This window comes from Notechis scutatus, chromosome 4 (genome assembly GCF_049901735.1).
Source record: "Notechis scutatus isolate UNSWTSFEM ecotype Mainland chromosome 4, rNotScu1.2, whole genome shotgun sequence".
Taxonomy (NCBI): Eukaryota; Metazoa; Chordata; class Lepidosauria; order Squamata; family Elapidae; genus Notechis; species Notechis scutatus.
In genome coordinates, this window is record NC_142012.1 from 61678686 (window position 1) to 61700818 (window position 22133).

Here is a 22133-nt window from a genome sequence, read left to right on the forward strand (position 1 = left end):
GTCGAATGTTTCCCTTGGAGGCTACTAAGCATGCGCCATGGGCACATACTCCAGCCCAGGCTGCCACAGGGTGATTCCCGCTCGTCAAAAGCCGAGTAAGGACAAGGGTGGCGTGCGCGTGCGCTGCCGAAATGTTAGCCGAGCGGGCCCTACTGCGCAGGCGTCCTAGCCGAGCCCGCCTGACCTCAGATTACCTCGTTGGAACCAGGAGGCTAGCGAGGAACTGAGGAGAAATAAATAAAAAGGCCGCGGCGGGAAGACCTCAGTGCGCGTGCGCATGATTGAGCGCGCGCGGGTGGGGGGGGGAAAGGAATGGATTGAATTTATCCAAAGGAGGAGCCCCTTTAGTAAAGTGGGATTATTGGTGCCGTCATGCAAGCGCATTTAAAAGAGCGGGGGGGCTTCCCTCTGAGGAACGTGCTAAGATAGGGTCTCTCTCTCTCTCTCCAACCATGGCACATTTTAAGACTTCTGGACTTCAACTCCCAGAATTCCCCAGCCAGCTCTGTTATGCTGACAGGAGAATTCTGGGAGTTGAAGTCCACAAGTCTTAAGCTTACCAAGGTTGGAGACCCCTGAGCTTAAGGAACCTCCTTTACAATGGATCCACTTAAAGAAGAAGGCGACAAGATGCCCAAGGCAGCTTTGAAGACAATGTAGACTAGACTAGAGCAATCAACAAATGGAACAGAAGTTGCCTTTGGAAGTTGTGGGAGCTTCATCACTGGAAGCTTTCAAGAAGAGATTGGACTCCCATCTGTCAGAAATGGTGTAGGGCCTCCTGCTTGGGGGTGGGGGTGGACTAGATGACCTACAAGGTCCCTTCCAACTCTAAATCTGTTAGAAAGAATGCCGGTCAAGATAGGCAGCATTGTGTTAGAGCATCCCGGAAGGATCTGAGAGCAGGAAACAGAAAAAAGAAAAGAAAAAAAGTTACCACACACATGATTTAAAAAGTTACCACACACATGATTAAGTATTTACACCAAGACAAATTCCTTGCGTGTCCAATCACACTGGGCCAATAAAGTATTCTATTCTGTTGAGTTACCACTTAATCATGGGTTCCAGGATAATTTTTTAAATTAACAATTTTAAAAAATGAAAATCCTTGCTCCAGAACAGGGGTTCCTCAACTTTTTGCTGTCATCTTTTCACTGTGGTGTAAGCTTAATTTATACATCTCCAGTTAAAAAAAAAAATCCACTTCTAAAGGCCTCCCCTAAAAAAAAAAAAACACCACCAAAATGAACACAAATGAACAAATGGAGACTATGCAGTGAGATTTGGAAAAAGGTGGATTTTTCATAACATCATAACTAAAGGATTCTTTGCGTCTTGCTGGCTGGATACTTATGTCCCAAGATAGATACCTCACAGTTTGCAAAACCCTGCTCTAAAATGGTTCATTATTCTTTGCATTTTCCCTTAAACAGGGGTCTTCAAACTTGACAGCTTTAAGACTTGTGGACTTCAACTCCCAGAATTCCTCCTCCAGTCATGTTAGCTCAGGAATTCTGGGAGTTAAAGTCCACAAGTCTTAAACTTGCCAAGTTTGAAGACCCTTGCCTTTCAACACTGAGAAATGAAGCTCCTTCTTCAAACATTTGATCAATGATTTGCCTTCAACTGACAACTTAGGTAGATTTTCTCCATGATAATCTGGTCCCTCAGATCTTCCAATGACGTAGTCATCACCACTGTCACAATCTCCAGCCACCTTGTTGGTTGTTCTCTTTCTCTCTTGCAGTCCATCTTTCATGGTATTAAAACATTTTCCAGGAAGCTAAATCTTTGCATAATGTGTGAATCTGAACCTGGTCATGTGTGCCTTGAGTAAAAACTCTGGGTTGAATTGTTTGTTGATCCAATGGTTGGTTTTCTTGGCTTTCCATCTCAAGAGTTTTCTCTCACACCAAAATTCATAAGTGTCAATACTCTTTCTTTGTTTGCTTTGTCAAACATTAGGATTTGTTTAAAGTTTGGAAATAGGTTGGCTAGAATTTACACCTCGCAAAACTTGTGACTATTACCACATGCATGACTCGGTATCATTAAAGCTTGGTATATTCCTTCTATTTTGTTTGTTCATTTCCTTGGGTTGCTAAGCAACTTTAACCAAATTGACACTTGGCTTCTCACATATTTTTTTTAAAAAATACATAAACTGTATAAACACCTGTTCCAAATTTAAAAATAAGCTTGTTCCCTTCGTCCTTGTCATTCTGAAAAGTTATGATCCTAATCACCTATACAATTTATCAGGCCGGTTCAAAGTGGTTGAATTATAGACTGTTTATTCTATACAGCTAGTGCTTGATTTACTGTTCTGACCAAGGCTTCCAAGACCGTAATTGAGCACAAACTTAGTTAAAACAACTCTTGTTTTATTTCAACGCTGGGAATTGTGTTCATTCCCAGCCTGTAATGAGTCCCCAACAGTCCCTCGAGATAAGCACCCACTTTTCTCTCCTTTGAATTGCTGCCAACAACAAAAGTGCCAAATGAACTATAAAAAAACCAACCAAACTATGAAGTCCACACAGAGCTTCAAGGTTTAATTTGAACAGAGCGAACGACTTTGCTTCCTGCAAAGGGGAGGGGCAATCACTTCCCAGCCTTACTCCTGAGTTACCCCTTTAGTCTCAGCTGCTCTTGCCTTCTAGCAGCTCTGCAGACACACGCACTGGGAACAGGCTCCCCTGGTTCCTCTGCCTCGCTGCTGCCAGACTCTGGAGTCTCCAGAGTCAGAACACCACTCCCAGATGGTCCTGGCTCCAATCTGCATCGGACGCAGGACTGAGTCCTCTCCGACTACAGAACTGGTCCCCGTTCTTCCCCACTGTCCAATTCCGCTGCCGTCTGCACAGGCTGCCGGCGAACCACAATATTTACGACTACTATTGAGCCTAACAGTTCTGTTGCCAAGTGAGACATTTGTTAAGTGAATTTTGCCTCAATTTTACAATCTTTCTTGCCATGGGTGTTATGTGAGTCACTGCTGTTGTTATGTTAGTAGCATGGTTGTTAAATGAATCTTGGCTTGCCCATTGACTTTGCATGTGTCATGCCTCTGGTGAAGATGGACTCTGAGGGAGAGGAGGAACAGCCAACAGGGAGTGGAGGTGTGGCTCCAGAGGTTGTGGAGGAGGCTGGGGAAGGACAGAGGCTGGCTAAGTCAGAGGAAGACCCAGGCCCATCCCTTCTCCATCCTAGGGCAGGCAGGGAGGAGAGGACCTTGATCCTTTTCATGGGCTGCAGCCGTGACAAATGCGTAAGAGTTTGGACTGCGTACTGGCGAATGCTGGAAACAAAGTGTGTTTTATTTTGGTCCGAAGTTATCTTGGTTGGCGTCCTTCCAACAAACTGTGCCTTGTTATCTCCTTGAATTTGGTAAATACTTCTCCTGTTCCGTGGTGGAAATTTCGTCATTGTAGTTTGTTTGGTTTTTTTATTTCACCTCTATCTGCTCATTAAATTCAGACTGTATTGCTTTCTTCTGAAGACTATTTTTGAGTACATTTTATCTCCAACTGAGTATTATTGAACAGTGAAGCCAAGTTGGAGGCATTAAAGGACATTTATTTACGTTTTGGATTTTGGTACGTTTGTGTTACACTCTGGGTCATCACAGCATGTCAGAAGGTTGCAAAAGGTCCCATATGATCCCAGGACACTCAATTGTCATAAATATGAGTCAGTTGTCAAGTGTCTGAATTTTGATCACATGACCATGGGAAGCTGCGAGGGTCGTAATGATGAAAAACGGTCGTAAGTCCCTTATTTCAGCGCTGCTGTGACTTCAAGTGGTCACTAAACAAATCGTTGTAAGTCAAGGACTACCTGTGCTTTTTTGTGAACCACCCAAAATCGATTAATTGGGGTGGTATAAATTTTTTTGCAAAGGTATAAAGATAGAAGAAAAAGAACTACAGGTGACACAGACATTTCTTGTGGCTGCATTTCATTTCTGAGGAAACCCTTTATTTATATTGGGAAAGAGAAGGACTGAACTGAAGAATTAAAATTAGCACTCTGCATTTTAAAACATTTTTAGTAACCAGAACAAATGCCACATTTAGTATCCAAAAGATCCGCCCCAAATGTAGAGAATCTAGTATATTCCAGGTAAGAAACTATAAATATCCTTAACGGGCCAAATTAGGGAAACATAAGATTCAAGTCTTCCCCGGTGAAGTTCATTTGTCTGGGTGGTAGACCAAAAATAGCAGGTGAAATTCTCACTGTGAATAAATACCAAATGCGGTTGTGTTGTTTTCAGGAAAAACTGCAAATGTCTATAATGCTGATTCAGAGGGGAAATCCTAGAAAACGTAGAAGGAATGTTCTTTCTGGAAACATGAAAATATTTGCAACTTTGGGGGAGGAAAGCAGTGGTGGGATTCAAAATTTTTTTTTACTACCCGTTCTGTGGGCATGGCTTGGTGGACGTGGCCGGGGAAGGATACTGTAAAATCTCCATTCCGTCCCCACCCCACTAACCTGCTTTCCAGCTCCGTTCTCCTGTGCAGGGCAACCAAAGAAGACCCAGCCGATCAGCTGGGACTCGGGAGGCAGAGAATAGATGGGGGCGGGGCCAGTCAGAGGTGGTATTTGCCAGTTCTCCGAACTATTCAAAATTTCCGCTACCAGTTCTCCAGAACTGGTCAGAAGCTACTGAATACCCACCTCTGATACCAACCTACGCTTGAAGTGGCCCATTCTGAAAACATCTTGTTTGAGCCTGATTGGCATGGATGTGTCAGCGACGGGAGCTAGTTAAGGATGGGAAATTTTGAACTTAGGGATTTGGGAGCACGATTCTCAGTTCTGGCTATGCGCTACTCCTGCAATGCGCTTGACTTTTAATAAAACTATACCTTTCTCAACAAACGGAGCCAAAGGTCGTTTCTGTTTAGAGGTTTAAGTCTGAGGCAGGTCTGACATTTTTACCAAAAGGAATTGGTTGGCTTGATGGTGGCTAAGGATTTGTGTAACAGAGTCAATGATAAATGTGTGTTTTAAATGAATGGAAATCATTTGGTGAACCATCCAAGAACTTAATTTTGTTTAGTTGCATGTGGCCTTCTTAATCAGAGCTTGTTCCTTTGATGGCTTGCCCTAGCTCCAATTCTTAGCTTTTGTTTTAATTTCTCTATTTAGCAGAGTAAGTCTCTATTTCAAGCGGAGTCCTATTCAAAAGAAGCAGAATGACAATCGTGTCTTGACAGGGACTAGAGCCTTCAGATATGAACTCTATGGGACTTACTCCATGCACAGGGATTTGCAGGAGCCCTTCAATAATGTCCAAACACAACTGCTCCCTTTTCAAGCGTTAGTGAAATGTTGCCAAAAACGCATCCCGAAGTTGTTGAGTTTGGATTGCTTATTGGACATAATCTTGCTGCCTTGGAGTAAAGAGGCAGAAACAAGTACCTACTGAAGAAGCAGGTGTGAGCTTGTGGTTGCGTTCAGTGTTAATTTATCTGTATGACTTCCTGCCATTATAATTCCAGCGCTTTCTGCCTTCAGCAAACATCTTTATTAATAGCCTCCAGTACAATAGCGTCAATTGGCCTCTGCTGAATAAAAAACTGTTAATTGCTTCTTTTGTGAATAGAAGCGATCCTTCATTTTCATTCATCGTTCATTCATCATTCGCACAGAGAAAATCATCCTGTTTAAAGCTGGCTCAACCCCGCCTGCTGTTAATAAAGAAATTTATAGCTCTGCTTTATCTGATTCAGGAAAATTAACGGGACTTGAGAATGAATGGAAGATATTTGGTTTACCTCTGTTTCCCCCAAAATAAGACCCCGTCTTATATTTTTTGCCACCAAAAAAAGGCACCAGGTCTTATTTTCAGGGGATGTCATTCACTGACTAACCTCACTTGCATGCATCATCCCCGGTCTCCTTTTCACTGTCAGAGGCCTTCAGGAACTTCTTCTTCTGCGGCTGGCAAGGTTTTTCTGAAGGCCTCTGCAGCCAATAACAGAGCTCTGGATCAATCCAAACCGGTCATGCTGGAGGATGTTTCAGGCAGCAGAACGTTCTCCACGGCATCTCCAGACCCTGTCACGTCTGTCACATGTGCTCAGCGTGAACCTACTTTCATCTGTGAAGAGCACAGGGCGCCAGTGGCGAATTTGCCAATCTTGGTGTTCTCTGGCAAATGCCAAACGTCCTGCATGGTGTTGGGCTGTAAGCACAGCCCCCACCTGTGGACGCCGGGCCCTCATATCACCCTCATGGAGTCTGTTTCTGACCATTTGAGCAGCCACATGCACATTTGTGGCCCGCTGGAGGTCATTTTGCGGAGCTCTGGCAGTGCTCCTCCTGTCCCTCCTTGCACAAAGGCGGAGGTAGCGGTCCTGATGCTGGGTTGTTGCCCTCCTATGGCCTCCTCCACATCTCCTGATGTACTGGCCTGTCTCCTGGTAGCGCCTCCATGCTCTGGACACTACGCTGACAGACACAGCAAACCTTCTTGCCACAGCTCGCATTGATGTGCCATCCTGGATGAGCTGCACTACCTGAGCCACTTGTGTGGGTTGTAGACTCCGTCCCATGCTACCACTAGAGTGAAAGCACTGCCAGCATTCAAAAGTGACCATACCATCAGCCAGAAAGCATAGGAACTGAGAAGTGGTCTGTGGTCACCACCTGCAGAACCACTCCTTTATTGGGGATGTCTTGCTAACTGCCTATGCTTTCCACCTGTTGTCTATTCCATTTGCACAACAGCATGTGAAATTGATTGTCAATCAGTGTTGTTACCTAAGTGGACAGTTTGATTTCACAGAAGTGTGATTGACTTGGAGTTACATTGTGTTGTTTAAGTGTTCCCTTTATTTCTTTGAGCAGTGTATTTCTTCCAACAATTTGGCATCCCAGATGGGACTCCAAGCTAACCTGACCAATGGACCTGGCCCAGGTAAGCCTTCCTTGCTGTCATGGACCCATTGAGTCTGTGGTTGAGTTTTCCAGGGCTTTGGCCATTTGGAACAAGGATTTTAAAGGGGTTTTGAGTGTTGAGAGCTCAAAGGCTGCTTGGAAAGAAGGTGAGTACTTCTAAATTTTAACTTTTAGAGCCCAGAAAAAGGCGGAAATGTGTGTAGGCCTGTGTGTGTGAATGAGAGGACCCTTCTCCCCGCTTGGAACTGAACCAGATGGATATTTCTTCCAACACAAGAGTAGAATGAGGGCAGAACACCACATTTTAGACTCAAGCAGAAAGCATTTATATTAGAGTGTTGACAGTACAGCAAATGGTACAATTGCAAATTAATTTGACCACATAGTTATAGCAGCACTTGTCTCTTCGTACTCTAGTTATCATCTATAGAAGCCTTTCTAAGTGAGGACATCATCATGTCCTTAATACCTTTTCTGGGGTTTTCTTCTAAATCCGTTTTTATAGCACCAAATTCTGCCAACTTCCATTCAAGATCTGAAACAACAAAACCTATTCAGAGAAATGGAAAGAGAAACTGCTAATAACACGCATAACGTTTTATCACTGGTAATGCACACTTTCACTCAGAGGTATCATTTCTCCCACCTGATGGAACCTAGCATGGAATGCATAAGGTTGTCAGGTAGGACTAAAAGCTTAAAGGAACCTTATAAGTTTGTTAGATTTATTACTATACATTTATCCTACCGTTTTACATATAACACAGCGTGCGAACATACCTAATTCTCCTGCCTTTTATTTTCCACAACAGTGATTTTCTGAGGTAATTGGGCTCAAGAGAGTGTGACTGCCTTAAAGTCACCCAGTCAGCTTTCATGCACAAAGGAGGCCTCAAATTTGCAATCTCCTGTTTTAGCGCCTTGGCCACTACAGGCAAGGGTGGGATTCAAAAATCCCAGCAACCGGTTCACTGCCCAATTGCTGGGTGGGTGTGGCCATGGTGGGCATGGCCTACCAGAACGTCCAGGAGGGTGGTTTTTCGCCTTCCCAAGAGGCTTCCTTTGGGCTACTGGGAGGGTGAAAATGGCCTCCCCCAGGCTCCGGAGGCCCTCTGGAAGCCAGAAACAGGCCCGTTTCTGGACTTGCGGTAGTTCCGGAAGGCACGTTTTCCCACCTCCCAGAGCCTGCATCGAAAATGGGCCACGCGGAGACTCGTGGGAGGTGTGGGGAGGAGTGGACGGGACGGGGCGGGGCAGGGCAGGGCCTGTCCGTTGGTTCAACTACCGGTTCAGTGAACCAGATGCAAATTTAACATCCAAACTGGTAGAATCCCACCCCTGACTACAGGTAGGCCTTGACTTACAACAATTCATTTCGTGACCATTTGAAGTTACAACGGCACTGAAAAAGGGGATTTATGACCATTTTCCACAGGGATACATGACCAAAATTCAGATGCTTGGCAACAGACTCATATTTATGACGGTTGCCATGTCCCAGGGTCATGCGATAGTCCTTTTGCAAAATTCTGACAAGCAAAATCAATGGGGAAGCCAGATTCACTGAACAAACGGGTTACTAATTTAATAATTGCAGTGATTCACTTAAGAACCATTGCAAGCAAAGTTGCAAAATGACACAAGATTCGCTCAACAAAGGTCTCACACTTAACAACAGAAACTGTTGGTCCTAAGTCGAAGACTACTTGTACAGGTTCTCACTGCTTGTTTCCCACTGTTCCTCCAGGAATTCAAAGCAACTTATATGGAGATTTCTCTTTTCATTTATCCCCACAAGAGCAAAGTTTGGTAAGTGAATCTGATAGAGAGATTGGCTGACCCCAAATCACAAAGTGAGCTTCTGTGACTATGAGTAGACTTGAACCCAGGTTTCAGTTTAACCACTACATTGCATTGACTCTGTGTATAATCCTCCAGTTCACTAATGTATTTAAATATATATATACATATATACATATATATTACCTTCTACCGTAAGTGCTGTTCCACCAAACTCCACAACTCCAATTAACTTGCCTTCAATTTTACCGTCCTTATAGACAAATATTGTAGGCAAGCAATTATCGTGATAATTTTCAATACAGCTCTTGGCAATGGCTTTCACAAACTTAGTTTCTGGAAATTTTATGGCCAGCAGGCTGAGGTATCTATTAACCAACGCACACATTGGAATACTAAAAGAGGAAAAGAATTTGATTATTAATCTTCAGTGGAAATATATAATAATAAACTTTGTTATAATGAATCTGAAAATGATGGATTATTAAAAACTCTGTCAATTGCTTATAAATCCACATATGCAAGTTTATAAATATGTTAGTCTGATTTCAGATGTCATTTTGTAATAGCAATAACACTTATACTTATATATCACTTCATAGTGCTTTACAGCCTTCTTTAAGTGGTTTACAGCAGTGGTGGTCCACAATAAAATTTTGGTGGTCCGCAGAGAAATGTCACCCCCAGAGCACCCCCCCCCAAAGCAATTAATCCAGGCTGCAGGGGGACACAAGGTTGCACTGCCCACATGGCCCGCGGGAACGTCGATTGCATGAGGAACAACACGAGGTAGTGAAGGGAGAGGGGAAAGGGCAGGGGAAACTTGTCTGGCCACTGGGTTGCTTCTTCCGCTTCTTTCTTCTTCTGCTTTTGGCTGCACACAAGGAAAGCAGCAAAAGTCTTTCTTTCTCTCCCCCAACCTCTGCCAGAAATGAGTCTTTGGGACCCTGCAAGGCAGGGGTGGGATTCTACAGGTTCGCACCTATTCGCTAGAACCGGTTGTTAACATTCTAAGCAGTTCGGAGAACCGGTTGTTAGAAGAAATTACTGGTCTAATCCTGTAAGGAAGGCAGGAAGGAAACATTCTGATGTTGCTTATAGAAACTGCCTCTCTGTTAACCCTTATTACGTTCTTGGCAGGACTAGACTTCCTGTCTCTGGAACTTTTCTGGAGTTTTTTCCCCCCCTCCTTTGCTGGTACTTTGCTTGTGTGGAGTGACCATTCAAAGTTACACTGAAGGCACTGAATAAGGCACTGAAAGAAGTGACTTATGACCCTTTTTCACACTGACAACGATTGCAGCATCCCCACAGTCATGAGAGGCCAGGCGAGGAGATGCGTGCCTCGATGTGAGTGATATTGAGTTGGCCACGGCCAAACAATAGCATGACCACCAAGCCACATCCACCCAGTCACATGACCACCAAGCGAAGCCCACCACCTAAGCCACGCCCACAGAACCGTTTTTGTTAAAAAATTTGAATCCCAACCCTGCCGCAAGGCATCCTGCTCCAAGAAGCTGCACCGGCAAAGACTCATTTCTGGCGGAATTTGAGGGAGAGCGAAAGAAAGACTTCTGCTGCTTTCCTTGCATGACACCTGAGAACGAAGCTGAAAAGCAGGCTAGGAATGGGGCTGCCTGTGGGGGGTGTGAAGGAGAGAAGGAGAGAGAAAGAGAAAGAAAATCACCAGCCTTCAAGGTTAGATCAAATCTCTCTTTCCCCCTCTCTCTCTGAGAAGGGGGCTCAAAAGCATCTCTATGAAGCCTCTAGATCAGGCGTGTCAAAGTGGATTTCTTCAAGGGCTGGATAAGCATTGTAGTTTTCCTCCATGGAATGGGCAGGGGGGAGGAGACGAGACAGACGCCTCCTGCAGCACTCTGCTAGTGCGCCCTGTTTTCGGCCTTGATGGCTTTCTGCAACACTCTTCCAGCCAAAACAGGGCACGGGGAGGGACCACATGTGCCCCCTGCATCCAATTTTGGCCAGAAGACTGCTACAGGAGGCTGTCCAGGCTGAAAAGGAGGCACCCTGTTTTGGCTGCCAGGGGTACCACAGGCCGGTCCTTTGCTATTTCCAGGCCAGCCCTGTAGGCCAGATTTAAGCACCTTGTGGGCTGGATCGAACCCACAGGCCTTGAGTTTGACACCCCTGCGCTAGATCATTTTGGCTGACAGAGTGTTGCACAAGGCCATCCAGGCTGAAAACAGGCAGGGGTGGGATTCTACCAGTTTGCACCTATTCTCTAGAACTGGTTGTTAACATTCTAAGCAGTTCGGAGAATCGGTTGTTAGAAGAAATTACTGGCCTAATCCTGTAAGGAAGGCAGGAAGGAAACATTCTGGTGTTGCTTACAGAAACTGCCTCTCCGTTAACCCTTATTACATTCTTGGCAGGACTAGACTTCCTGTCTCAGGAACATCTCTGGAGTTTTTTCCCCTCCTTTGCTGGTACTTTGCTTGTGTGGAGTGACCATTCAAAGTTACAATGGCACTGAAAAAAGTGACTTATGGCCATTTTTCACACTTATGACTGTTGCAGCATCCCCACAGTCATGAGAGGCCAGGCGAGGAGATGCGTGCCTCGATGTGAGTGATATTGAGTTGGCCACATCCAATAACATGACCACCAAGCCACGTCCACCCAGTCACATCACCACCAAGCCATGCCCGCTACCTAAGCCATGCCCACAAGACTCCTTGTTAAAAAAATTTGAATCCCACCCCTGAAAACAGGGTATGCCGGCTCTCACCACCACCCCAGCTAGCCCACGGTGGAGAACTACAATGCTTTAGATCTGGGGGTATCAAACTCAGGGCTCCAGGACGGCGTCACGTGACATATTGGGACTTTCCCCCCCTTTGCTAACTGGGTGGGGGCAGGGCCAGCAAGTGATGCATTCGGCCTGTGGGCCATGAGTTTGATCCTCTTAGGAGGTTCCTCCACCTCTCCGGATAAGATTTGGAGATGCACCAGAAAGTAAATTGGGAGAACAGGGAATGAGTGTGTCCCAAGACTGCATGCCTTTCTAGTAGCCAAATGACATCAGGGTGTGAAGAGACTTACTGTATTTACAGTATAAATCAGGGGTAGGATTCTACCAGTTCGGAACCGGATGTTAAAGTTACAGCTGGTTCGCTGAGCCAGTATTTCAACCAACCGGTTGGCCCCTCCCCTCCCAAGAGTTTCTACGTGGCCCGTTTTCTTTTTCTTTTTTTAAAGTTTTTATTTTTTTTAAGACAAACATATACAAACAATACCTAAAAACATAAAACCATCAGTGGCAAAACAAACCTATTTCCGGCTTCCGGTGGGCCTCCAGAGGCTGGGGGAGGCTGTTTTCACCCTCCCAGAGGCTCGGGGTAGACCTCTGGACACTTGGGAGTGCAAAAACGGCCTCTCCCAGCTCTGGAGGCCCACTGGAAGCTAGAAACAGGAAGTTCCGGTAGGCCACGCCCATCTTGGCCACGCCCACCCCGCAACCGGGCGGCAAACCGGTTGCTGGGATTTTTGAATCCCACCCCTGGTATAAATGTTCTAACACACACACACACACACACACACACACACACTCCTCTCTTACCTTGCATTATAAAGATGGATGACAACCCACACATCCTTTGGCGCATTTGTGACTTCCTTCACATACTGATTCCCAGCAATTTCATTCAGTTCTCCAAATCTTTGTCTCTTTTGTAGAGCTTTTAACTCTGCCAAACGTTGTTTCCTAATTTAACGGAAACCTTTCGTATCATAACCGTTAGCAAAATTGAGATGAGAGACCGTGAAAATATAGGGGTATTCAAACAATTTTACTACTGGTTCTGTGGGCGTGGCTTGGTGGGCGTGGCTTGGTGGGCATGGCAGGAGAAGGATACTGCAAAATCTCAATTTCCACCTTACTCCAGGGGAAGGATACTGAAAAATCCCATTCCCTCCCTCACTCCGCTAACCTGCTTTCCAGCTCCGTTCTCCTGGGCAGGGCAACCAAAGAAGACCCAGCCAATCAGCTGGGATTTGGGAGACGGGGAATAGATGGGGGCGGGGCCAGTCAGAGGTGCTTTTTGCCAGTTCTCTGAACTACTCAAAATTTCCACTACCGGTTCTCCAGAACTGGTCAGAACCTGCTGAATACCCACCTCTGAGGGGTAAGGTATTTTGTTATTGTATCAATCACAAAAACAGATGTAAAATATAGAAGAATTGTATGTAGTTGCATTCCAAAATGAAAGGGAAAGTAATATAACTCAAATCTAGGCTGCAGCCCCATGTGAGCACAGAACCTTATAGAGTTTTATTTCAGATTTGATGTATGCATAATTATGTGCAAGAAAAAAATTCCAGTTGCTTGGCTTTTCTTATTTGAGGGATTATACTAAGGATAAATAAAACTTCCCTTGAGTAACATCCCAGAAATTTGGAAAACTCGAAAGATGAGAGGCAAGCAGTACAGAAAGAGGACATACTCAGGTTAAGAGTACTCACGAGAACAATACGTAGTCACTAAATTTGAACTAACAGGTACATACATTATTTAGATGGGGATTCAGTGAAAATTGATTTTTGAACGTAAGAACTGTAGATGGCGCCTGTTGCTTGACTATTTGTTAACCCAAGAACTAACCTTCCATGTATTTAAAGGCATTTCTAACATTTAAAAGTTGAGATGATGAAGATGATTTGTTTATCGACAGGGAAATATCTATTTCCCCTCACTGGGGTCATTGCACCTGTTCCTTAGAATTGGACATACCTGTACATTTCAACCGCTTTTAAATCTTCCTCATCAAAATCGTCTTCGGCTCCTTTCAGTTGCTTCAGATTCATTTTTTCATAAGGTTTCACTAGAAAAAAAGAAAGGGAGAGAAACAGTTATTTGAATCTAACCAAAGGCTACTACAAAATGCCCCAGTTTAAATATTTCTGGGAAAGAAGTGGATAACAAATCAAAACTTTTTTCTCTCTCTCGAGATTTAAAAGGGAAACTTATTTATTTTTATTCATTTATTTTATTTTTCATTTATTTTGATTTGTCAATCGCTTGCAAGATAATAGGTATACGTATATATGTAGTTATGAATACATGAAATGGGTACATATAAGACAAATAAAAGAAACAATAGGACAGGGATGGTAGGCACGTTGGTGCGCTTATGCACGCCCCCTACAGACCTCTTAGGAAAGGGGTGAGGTCAATAGTAGACAGTCTAAGGTTAAAGCTTTTGGGGTTTGGGGAAGAAACCACAGAGTCAGGTAGAGTATTCCAGACATTGACCACTCTGCTGCTTGAAGTCGTATTTCCTGCAATCAAGTTTGGTGCGGTTAACCTTGAGTTTGTATCTATTGTGTGCTCTTGTGTTGTTATGGATGAAGCTGAAGAATTCATTGACAGGTAAGTCATTGCAATGTATGATTTTATATACCATACTTAAATCAGACCGAAGATAGCGTAATTCAAGGTTTTCTAGGTAGAATTTCAAGTCTGGTGGCATAAGGTATTCTGCAACAAGTAGAGGAGTGGAAAACTCTTCTTGTGAAATATTTCTGGACTTTCTCAACTGTGCTAATATCAGATATGTAATGTGGGTTCCAGACTGATGAGCTGTATTCGAGTATTGGTCTAGCAAATGTTTTGTATGCTCTAGTTAGTAGTGTGCTATTACCAGAGAAAAAGCTACGTAGGATTAGGTTAACATCTCTTAATGCCTTTTTGGCTATATAGTTATGGTGGGCTCTAGCACTTAGATCATTAGAGATGAGTATTCCAAGGTCCTTTACAGAGCTTGGATCATCAACAAGGTCTTGACTATTCAGCTTGTATTTTATTTTCTGATTTTTTTTTGCCAATATGTAAGACAGAGCATTTATTTGTTGAGATTTGAAGTTGCCATTTGTTTGACCATTCTGATACATAGTCGAGATCTTTTTGAAGGGTAGCAGTATTGTCTGTGGTATTGAACAGCTTTACATCATCAGCAAAGAGGACACAGTTGCTCTTAATATGATCACAGAGGTCATTTATGTAGAGTATGAAGAGAGTTGATCCTAGAACACTGCCTTGGGGGACACCACTGTTGACAGGTACAGAATTTGATAGGACGCTCCCAATTTTGACCATTTGTTGTCTGTTTGACAGGAATGCTTCTATCCAGTTATGCAGTTGTCCAGAGATACCATAAGATTTTAGTTTTAGGAGTAGTTTGATGAAGTCATGCCAAGGACCTCACCTTTAAATCTCATTTTCAGAAGTAACATATGAAATGGCCTCTGCGGGCAAAATTACTATTTTGCCAGCTTCGAATCTGAGCTCTCTTCTGTGAACTGTGGAGATGCTAGTTAATTCAATGAAGTCCTGACGTAAAATGGCTCATGGTTGAAAGGCTGAGGGATGGAGGAATGTCAGGCTATGTGTGAAAAGCTTCAGATTCAAATATTCTCTGTTTCCAAGATTCCCTTTCCTCCTGGAGACATTGTCTTTCCTTTACCTATAGCAGAGGTGTCAAACTCAAGGCCCACAGGCCAGTGGTGGGATTCAATTTTTTTTACTACCGGTTCTGTGGGCATGGCTTGGTGGGCGCGGCAGGGGAAGGATACCGTAAAGTCTCCAGTCAGAGGTGGGATTTGCCGATTCTCCGAACTACTCAAAATTTCCACTACCGGTTCTCCAGAACTGGTCAGAACCTGCTGAATACCCACCTCTGCCGCAGGCTGGATCTGGCCCACAGGATGCATAGATCTGGCCCATGGCACCAACCTGGAAACGGCAAAGGACCAGCCCACGGTGCCTCTGCCAGTGAAAACGGAGCTCAGGAAGCCCTTCTGAGCTTCATTTTCTCTGGCAGAGGGTTGCAGGTGACCATTGCAGCTGAAAACAGAGCTCGGGAACCTATTTTCTCTGGCAGAGCCCCTCAGGCAACCACAGGCACCCCCGGCACAAGTGATGTTGAGCTGACCACACCCATCCCAGTCACGCCCATCCGCCCCCCTCCCCGAGGTCAGACAAAACCCTGATGAGGCCCTCAATGAAATTCTAAAACATATGAAGAACGGTTGCAGGAACTGGGTATGTCTAGTCCAGGGTTCGTCAACCTTTTGGACCTCAGGGACCACCAAACTCATAATTTTAAATCCCAGGGACCACTAACTGGTTCTGTGGGTGTGGTCTAATTTGTGGGTGTGGCTTGGTAGTCATGTGAGTGGCTGGGCATGGCTGGTATTTAAATATTATAAATATTTATATAAATATTGAATTTTTTATTTAAAAAAGAGCAACTTCTACCCCAAATCAGGCAAAGCAGGCAGGCAGATTGAGTTGCTCACAGAATCATTCAGTGATCTATCTATCTGCCATCGGCTAGCTCAGTCTCTCAAATTTGCTTGCCGTGAGTCTGCACTGAATAATAGAACTTTCATTCCTAAGGGAGGTTCGGCTGTGCTTAAAAGCAGAGCTGAAGATCTAAAGACTAGCTAGAAAGCAAGAAATCCAACCATTTCCTACTTTCTAGCTAATCTAAATCTCCCAGCACAGCAGAACAGATGATGGTCGGAAAAAGGAAAAATAGTTATTTAGCAGGCAAGTTTGCCAAGTAAGGAGTGAGTGGGTGGGGAGGGTTCCCGTGGGCCATGTGGGCTGAGCAGCCTTGCGTTTCTGCACAGCCTTGATTAATTTCTTTGGGGGGTGCTCTGGGGGTGAGATTTCTCTGTGGCCCACCAAAATTTTATCATGGCCCACCAGTGGGCCGCGGCCCTCCAGTTGGCGACCGCTGGTCTAGTCTAATGAAACCTCTTGGTTATATATCTGGCTGGCAAGAACTAGAAGATTACTAATTATGATAGGAAAGAAAAAAATCATGTTGCAGACATTTTAATTTTGGGAGTTTAGCTATGGAAGGCCTACCTACGGCGACCGTGTTGGTGAAAGGAACAGCGGGGCACAGGTGTGAGGCCCAAGGCAGCAGCTTCCCCTTGCTTTTTGAAGAAAGTCTGTATTATCTACATATCATATTAAAGTGCTTAATTTGCTACAAAGATGAGAGGAAGTTAATTTTAATAACTGATGAAAGCCGGGCCCTTACCTTCTGCTTCCTTTTGTAAACGTAAAACCATTTCTTCAATTTCATCCTTAACCTCTTCTTTTGGAGGCAGAATCCCAAAATCTCTTAATATGTCATTCCATTCCGTGTCCTCATTTGGATCCTTCGTGAAGAGAAGTCCCAGATATCACTAAGTTACAGCATGCAATCATCTCCCCTCTACTTGGACAACAGAAGTTTTTTTTTTTTTTAATCACTTCCTCTTCATTAGAATCCTTTCAGAGATCCAGAGGTCCATAAATCAGAAGGCCAGAAATGAATGGCCTTGTTAGGTTTTAATTGACAGCATCGCCTTCCCTTCTCCATTCATTCCCTAGAAATTCTCTAGAGAATTTTAAGGTGAAAGAAGTCAACCTCCCCCCACCCTCAAATAAGATAGCTATTTAACTGCCAAACAGGAGGCCCGGTGGCTCAGTTGTTTAATGATGCTGGAGATAATCTCAGCTCCTGAGGTTCGAGCCCTAGCACTGCATGGCGGGGTGAGCGCCTGTCCCTTGCCTCTGCTTCTGTCCATCTAATACCAGTAATTTGAAAGCATGTTCTATGCAAGTAGATAGATAGGTACACTTAGTGGGGAGATGAGCTGGTTGCTCTGTGCGGGTAGTCAGATTCCTGTTGGCTCTGAACCTGTTGGCTCTGAACCTCCTGTTGGCTCTGAACCTTCCCGGTTGTGATGCTTGTTTACGAGGCCGCTCCAGGTACGGAGGGGGTCTTGGGTGATGTTGCAGGAAGAGCTACTCATCTTTCTCTAGGGTTGGAGTCAGCTCACCTCCTTGTGGCGCACCTTGGGAAGCACGCAAGCATTTCCTATAACAGGGCGGGTACCTTGGCAAACCAAACTACTACTCTGCAATAGCATTGTGGTCTCCTGGCTACTGTAACAATGCCACTCTCATCATCATCATCATCATCATCATCATCATCATCATCATCATCATCATCATCGCTGAACAATCTTTCCTACAAAAGACAGCAATAGGAACAGTGGCAGGCAAACTGAATTTTTGCTATCCAGGTAAGAGGTGATGAGTAAATGAAAGCAGCATTTTGTCCCAAAGGTTTTCAATTTGTTGTTGTTCATTCGACACTTTTCTGCTTCTCTCCAACATGAATTGACTTTCTTCCACTGATTTATACTTCTAAATTTGATATGAAATCTATTTAGAAACTTCAGTTGGTTGATCAATACCGGGATCATTCCGGCTAAATTATATGTACTTAGATATTGATTGCATATATTTTCCAGGTGACTTTCAAGACATTGTTCTTAACTTTCTAAAGCAGGAGTAGCCAATATGGTGTCCATGGCAGAGGTGGGTATTCAGCAGTTTCTGACCAGTTCTGGAGAACCGGTAGCAGAAATTTTGAGTAGTTCGGAGAACCGGCAAATACCACCTCTGACTGGAGATTTTACAGTATCCTTCCCCTGCCACGCCCACAGAACCGGTAGTGAAAAAATTTGAATCCCACCACTGGTCCATGGGCATCAATGTCCTGGTAAATATACAATCATTGATGGTGCATTCTAGACTCTCAAATCAATTTTCTTACAACTCTTGAATCCTAAAATATTTTCCCCAGAGGATAGGTAAGTCATTGAGACACCAAGGGAATACATTTTGGCTCACAATACTGTAAATATAATACAAGGGACCTGAACTTTGGCTAACTTATCTTGTTATACATTTAACGTAAATTATTTCATGTTCCCTGTTCATTTCTCAGAGTATTCCATGCATGGACTTGTCATGCCCCTGTTGGAATCTGATTCCGAGGAGGAGGTCAAACAGCTGACAAGGAGTGGGAGTGTGGCTCCAGTGGCTGTGGAGGAAACTGGGGAAGGGCATAGTCCGGCTGGGCATTCAGAGGAAGACCCAGGGCCACCTCCTCTTCATCCTAGGGCACGCAGGGAGGAATGGATAAGGGAGCAACGTGAGTTACGTGGGTTATGGGGGAGAAAAGGGCCCTGATTCCCTTCATTAGCTGCAGCTGGGAAAACAGGATTTAAAAAGGGTGTTTGCGCACAGCACCTTGCTGGAAGCAAAGCGTGAATTAATCTTTGTTTGTCAAGTCTTGTCTGGGTTCTGGCGTCCTCCCAACTGTATTTCATTGTCTTTTGAAGTCTGCAATTCCTTATCCTGCCCTGTCTCGTTAATTGCTGCAGCGTGGTTTGTGTTTCTTTTTTTTATAATCTCTATGTACTTTGAGTTTGGACTGAATTTCTTCCCTTTAAAAACTGTTCTTGGGAGAGTTTTTTTTCCAGCCAATGATAACTAGACATTGGAGGCCAAGTTGGAGGTATTAAAGGGACTTTACCTACTTTTGTGACTTTGTTGCTTTTATGCCACTCCCTGGGTCATCATGGGATTGCTCAGAATAAATCATTCTTAATCTGAGTTGCTACTAAAACACTGCTGATCAAATCAGCATATGTCAAAGTACCATTGTCTTGAAAACAAAATGAAGATTTAAAGTTGGGCAAGATACAGCTGATCCAAAATATTTTATTTGGAGTCCCTTACTGTTTTGGGTATATGATGGGCCATTTTTGGTCAAATTAAGTGTAGAAAATATATGGTCTTTGGTGTGGCAATTTCAAGATGCATGGACTTCGATTCCCAGAATTCCCCAGCCAGCCATAGCTTACTAGTTTTATAAAGATAAATAAAGATAAATACTATTATTTGTAAAAGATAATTTTAATAATTTTAATAATAGATAAATAAAATTTTTAATAATGGGTGCATGTGTCTGCAGTACAATTTTAAACTTACTGTTTAAAATTACGTTAGTTGTCACATTCCGGAATCTTGAATTTATCATTCTTTAAAAAGATGGAAGATTTCTAACTGAATTTTCAACATTCTCATAAAAGTAGGATTTCCAGTACTGAGATACAGGAGCCTTGAGGCCTAATAACACTATGATAGTTTTGTAATATAAATAATATGCCCTTATTTATTTAAATATTTTAAGACTCGTGAGGAATGTTTAGAGACAAAATATACAGTCATAAAATTACGTAATTGTCCAAAGGGCTCTAGTATTACTCACTTCTGCAAGTGTTTATCTGTTACGGCTTGTGTAGAAACACATTTTCAACATAGGATGCCCATAAGTGTCTTTATTTTTCATTTCTCACAGAATTTAATCCATTGGAGTTAAGAGACAGGTTTGTAGACAAACTTGAACCTGGGTGTCTTTTAAAAAAATATTAGTTATTGGTTCAGTCACCGTTTGCTTTGTTCTTCATATATATATTTATGCTTTGCCTTCTTCATCTAAAACAGTGTTTTGCAAACTTGTTGACGTTAATTTGGTTGGCTGGGGAATCCTGGGTGTTGAAGTCCACACATTGTAAATTTGGCAAGTTAGAAAAATGCTGATCTAAAGTGACATATGCGATAACGGTTCTTTCCTTCCCACTACTTTTTATTCAGAAGAGTTTGTACATCAAACAAAGCTATGATTCCTTAATTTTGGTTTTGATAGCAAATGCAATTAATGCAGCTCATACAGTAGAGTAAGTTGTCAAGCATGGTTAACAAATCCACCATAGCTGAATTCATGCATCCCTGTAAGACAAATCTAAATGAACCATATGAAGTCTACCCAAAATATTTGTCTTTAATGGATCTCTGGATTTCGGCAGCATAGAGTAGGCCTACTATAATTCAATACACTTTAGCAACTATTAATGTTTGCTTTCATATTTCGTTTCTAGAACTACTGCAGCCTTTCCTCCCATCATCAGGTGCATTTACCCTTGCGCAGTGCAATTTTAAATTACAACTGATAGACCTTGCTGCTTAATAATCTCACTTTTTTCTTCTCCGTGCTGTTTCAGGGCAGTTTCCTTTCCCAAACCACATCTAATAGTCCTTTTGTGGCAAGTTCCAATGAGCTTAACTTGGGTCAAAACAAGCAAGACTTCATGTCCTACTCTATTTTCATTGTGAACAGCCCAGAAATAAAAAAACTTTTCCATTTTTATTTGAGTCAACTGCTACCTACAGGTAAAAGTGAATATACTTGGTACAGAGTAAACATACTATATATTGTTTTAGCTCTGACCTGCATGATGCTTAGGAGCTGCCAAGGGGATACCCCAACACTGAGCTCAGATGCCACCAGCTTACATCTTCTTGGGCTTTCAGCTGAATAACCAACCAACCAACTGCTTCAGAATGTGGGAGGAGCCAGTAGAAGGTCCATAGCAGTGGATTCCTGCACTGGGCATGGCCTTCAATGTCCATTTGCAACCTTTTCAGTTTGTCTCAGGAAGTTGTGAATGCTCCAACACAGGACGCTTTTATGAAGATTGACAGCCACTTGTCTGAAATTATAGGGCTTCCCACCTAAGCAGGGGTTGGACTAGAAGATATCTAAGATCCATTTCCAACTCTGTGATTTTGTTCTGTTATTCTATGAATTGTGAAACACCTTTTACCATAGATATAAAAAAAAGGAGTCAATGTAATACACAGGCATAGACAAAGCAACAAAGGAAATGGGTAATACTTGGATAGTTTATGTTCCATATTAGCAGGCTTGAAACCCTGCATTCCTATTGGTCTGTGTTAACCGCTACCTGATTGGTCAGCCTGGGTGTTTATGATTGGCTCGCTAAGAGTCTGCCGCGATTGGTTAAAACCAAGCGCGGGAGACTCAAAGCGATGTCATTGGCCACCAAGCCTCGGCAAGCTCTATAAAAGAGCTGCCGTGGCTGCTACCTTCTGAGTCTGATCTAGCCTATTAATAAAGAGCTGTTGTTACTGAACCCGAGTCTCTCGTCTCTGAAATCCGTCCTTCCGAACTTAACAGTTTATGAATTCAGCACACTGATATTCCAGTCTCTGTCCTATCAGTTTCTTCTCTGCAAGTGGTAGAGGTAATCCGTAGGGTGAGCCAATAGTAAGAAAAGCACAAAAACAAATGAACAAAGGCACTTTATTGTAGCATCATGGATTCCACACTTATTTCCTTCCACTGATATCAACCTATTAGGCTAATCTGATGAAGATTACAAGCACAAACTGTGTGGCACATGTGGATAAATGTTATGTTTAAGATACAAAAGGGATTTGCTCAAAGAATAAACAAATACAGCTACTGAACACTATTTGTTATATTTCCCAAAGGTAATTTTTACTCACTGTTCATGGTTCCATTTTTTGTAAACTTTACAATGCTATAAAGCAGAGATCTCTAAACTTGGCCACTTTAAGACTTGTAGACTTCAACTCCCAGAATTCTAGAGAATTCTGGGAGTTGAAGTCCACAAGTCTTAAAGTGGCCAACTTTGGGGACCCCCTGCTATAA

The 22133-nt window shown here is 43.3% G+C and overlaps 1 protein-coding gene across 1 annotated transcript; it reads right to left on the reverse strand.

Annotated features, from left to right (window-relative positions):
- Positions 1 to 7331: 7331 nt before the first annotated feature.
- Positions 7332 to 18009, reverse strand: PDCL2 (phosducin like 2). The gene is made up of 6 exons (XM_087962605.1): positions 18001 to 18009; positions 16794 to 16914; positions 13472 to 13562; positions 12302 to 12445; positions 8905 to 9113; positions 7332 to 7453 (listed from the first exon to the last, which is right to left on the reverse strand). Exons 1-6 carry the CDS (start codon positions 18007 to 18009, stop codon positions 7332 to 7334), a joined length of 696 nt encoding a protein of 231 aa, XP_087818731.1.
- Positions 18010 to 22133: the final 4124 nt, after the last annotated feature.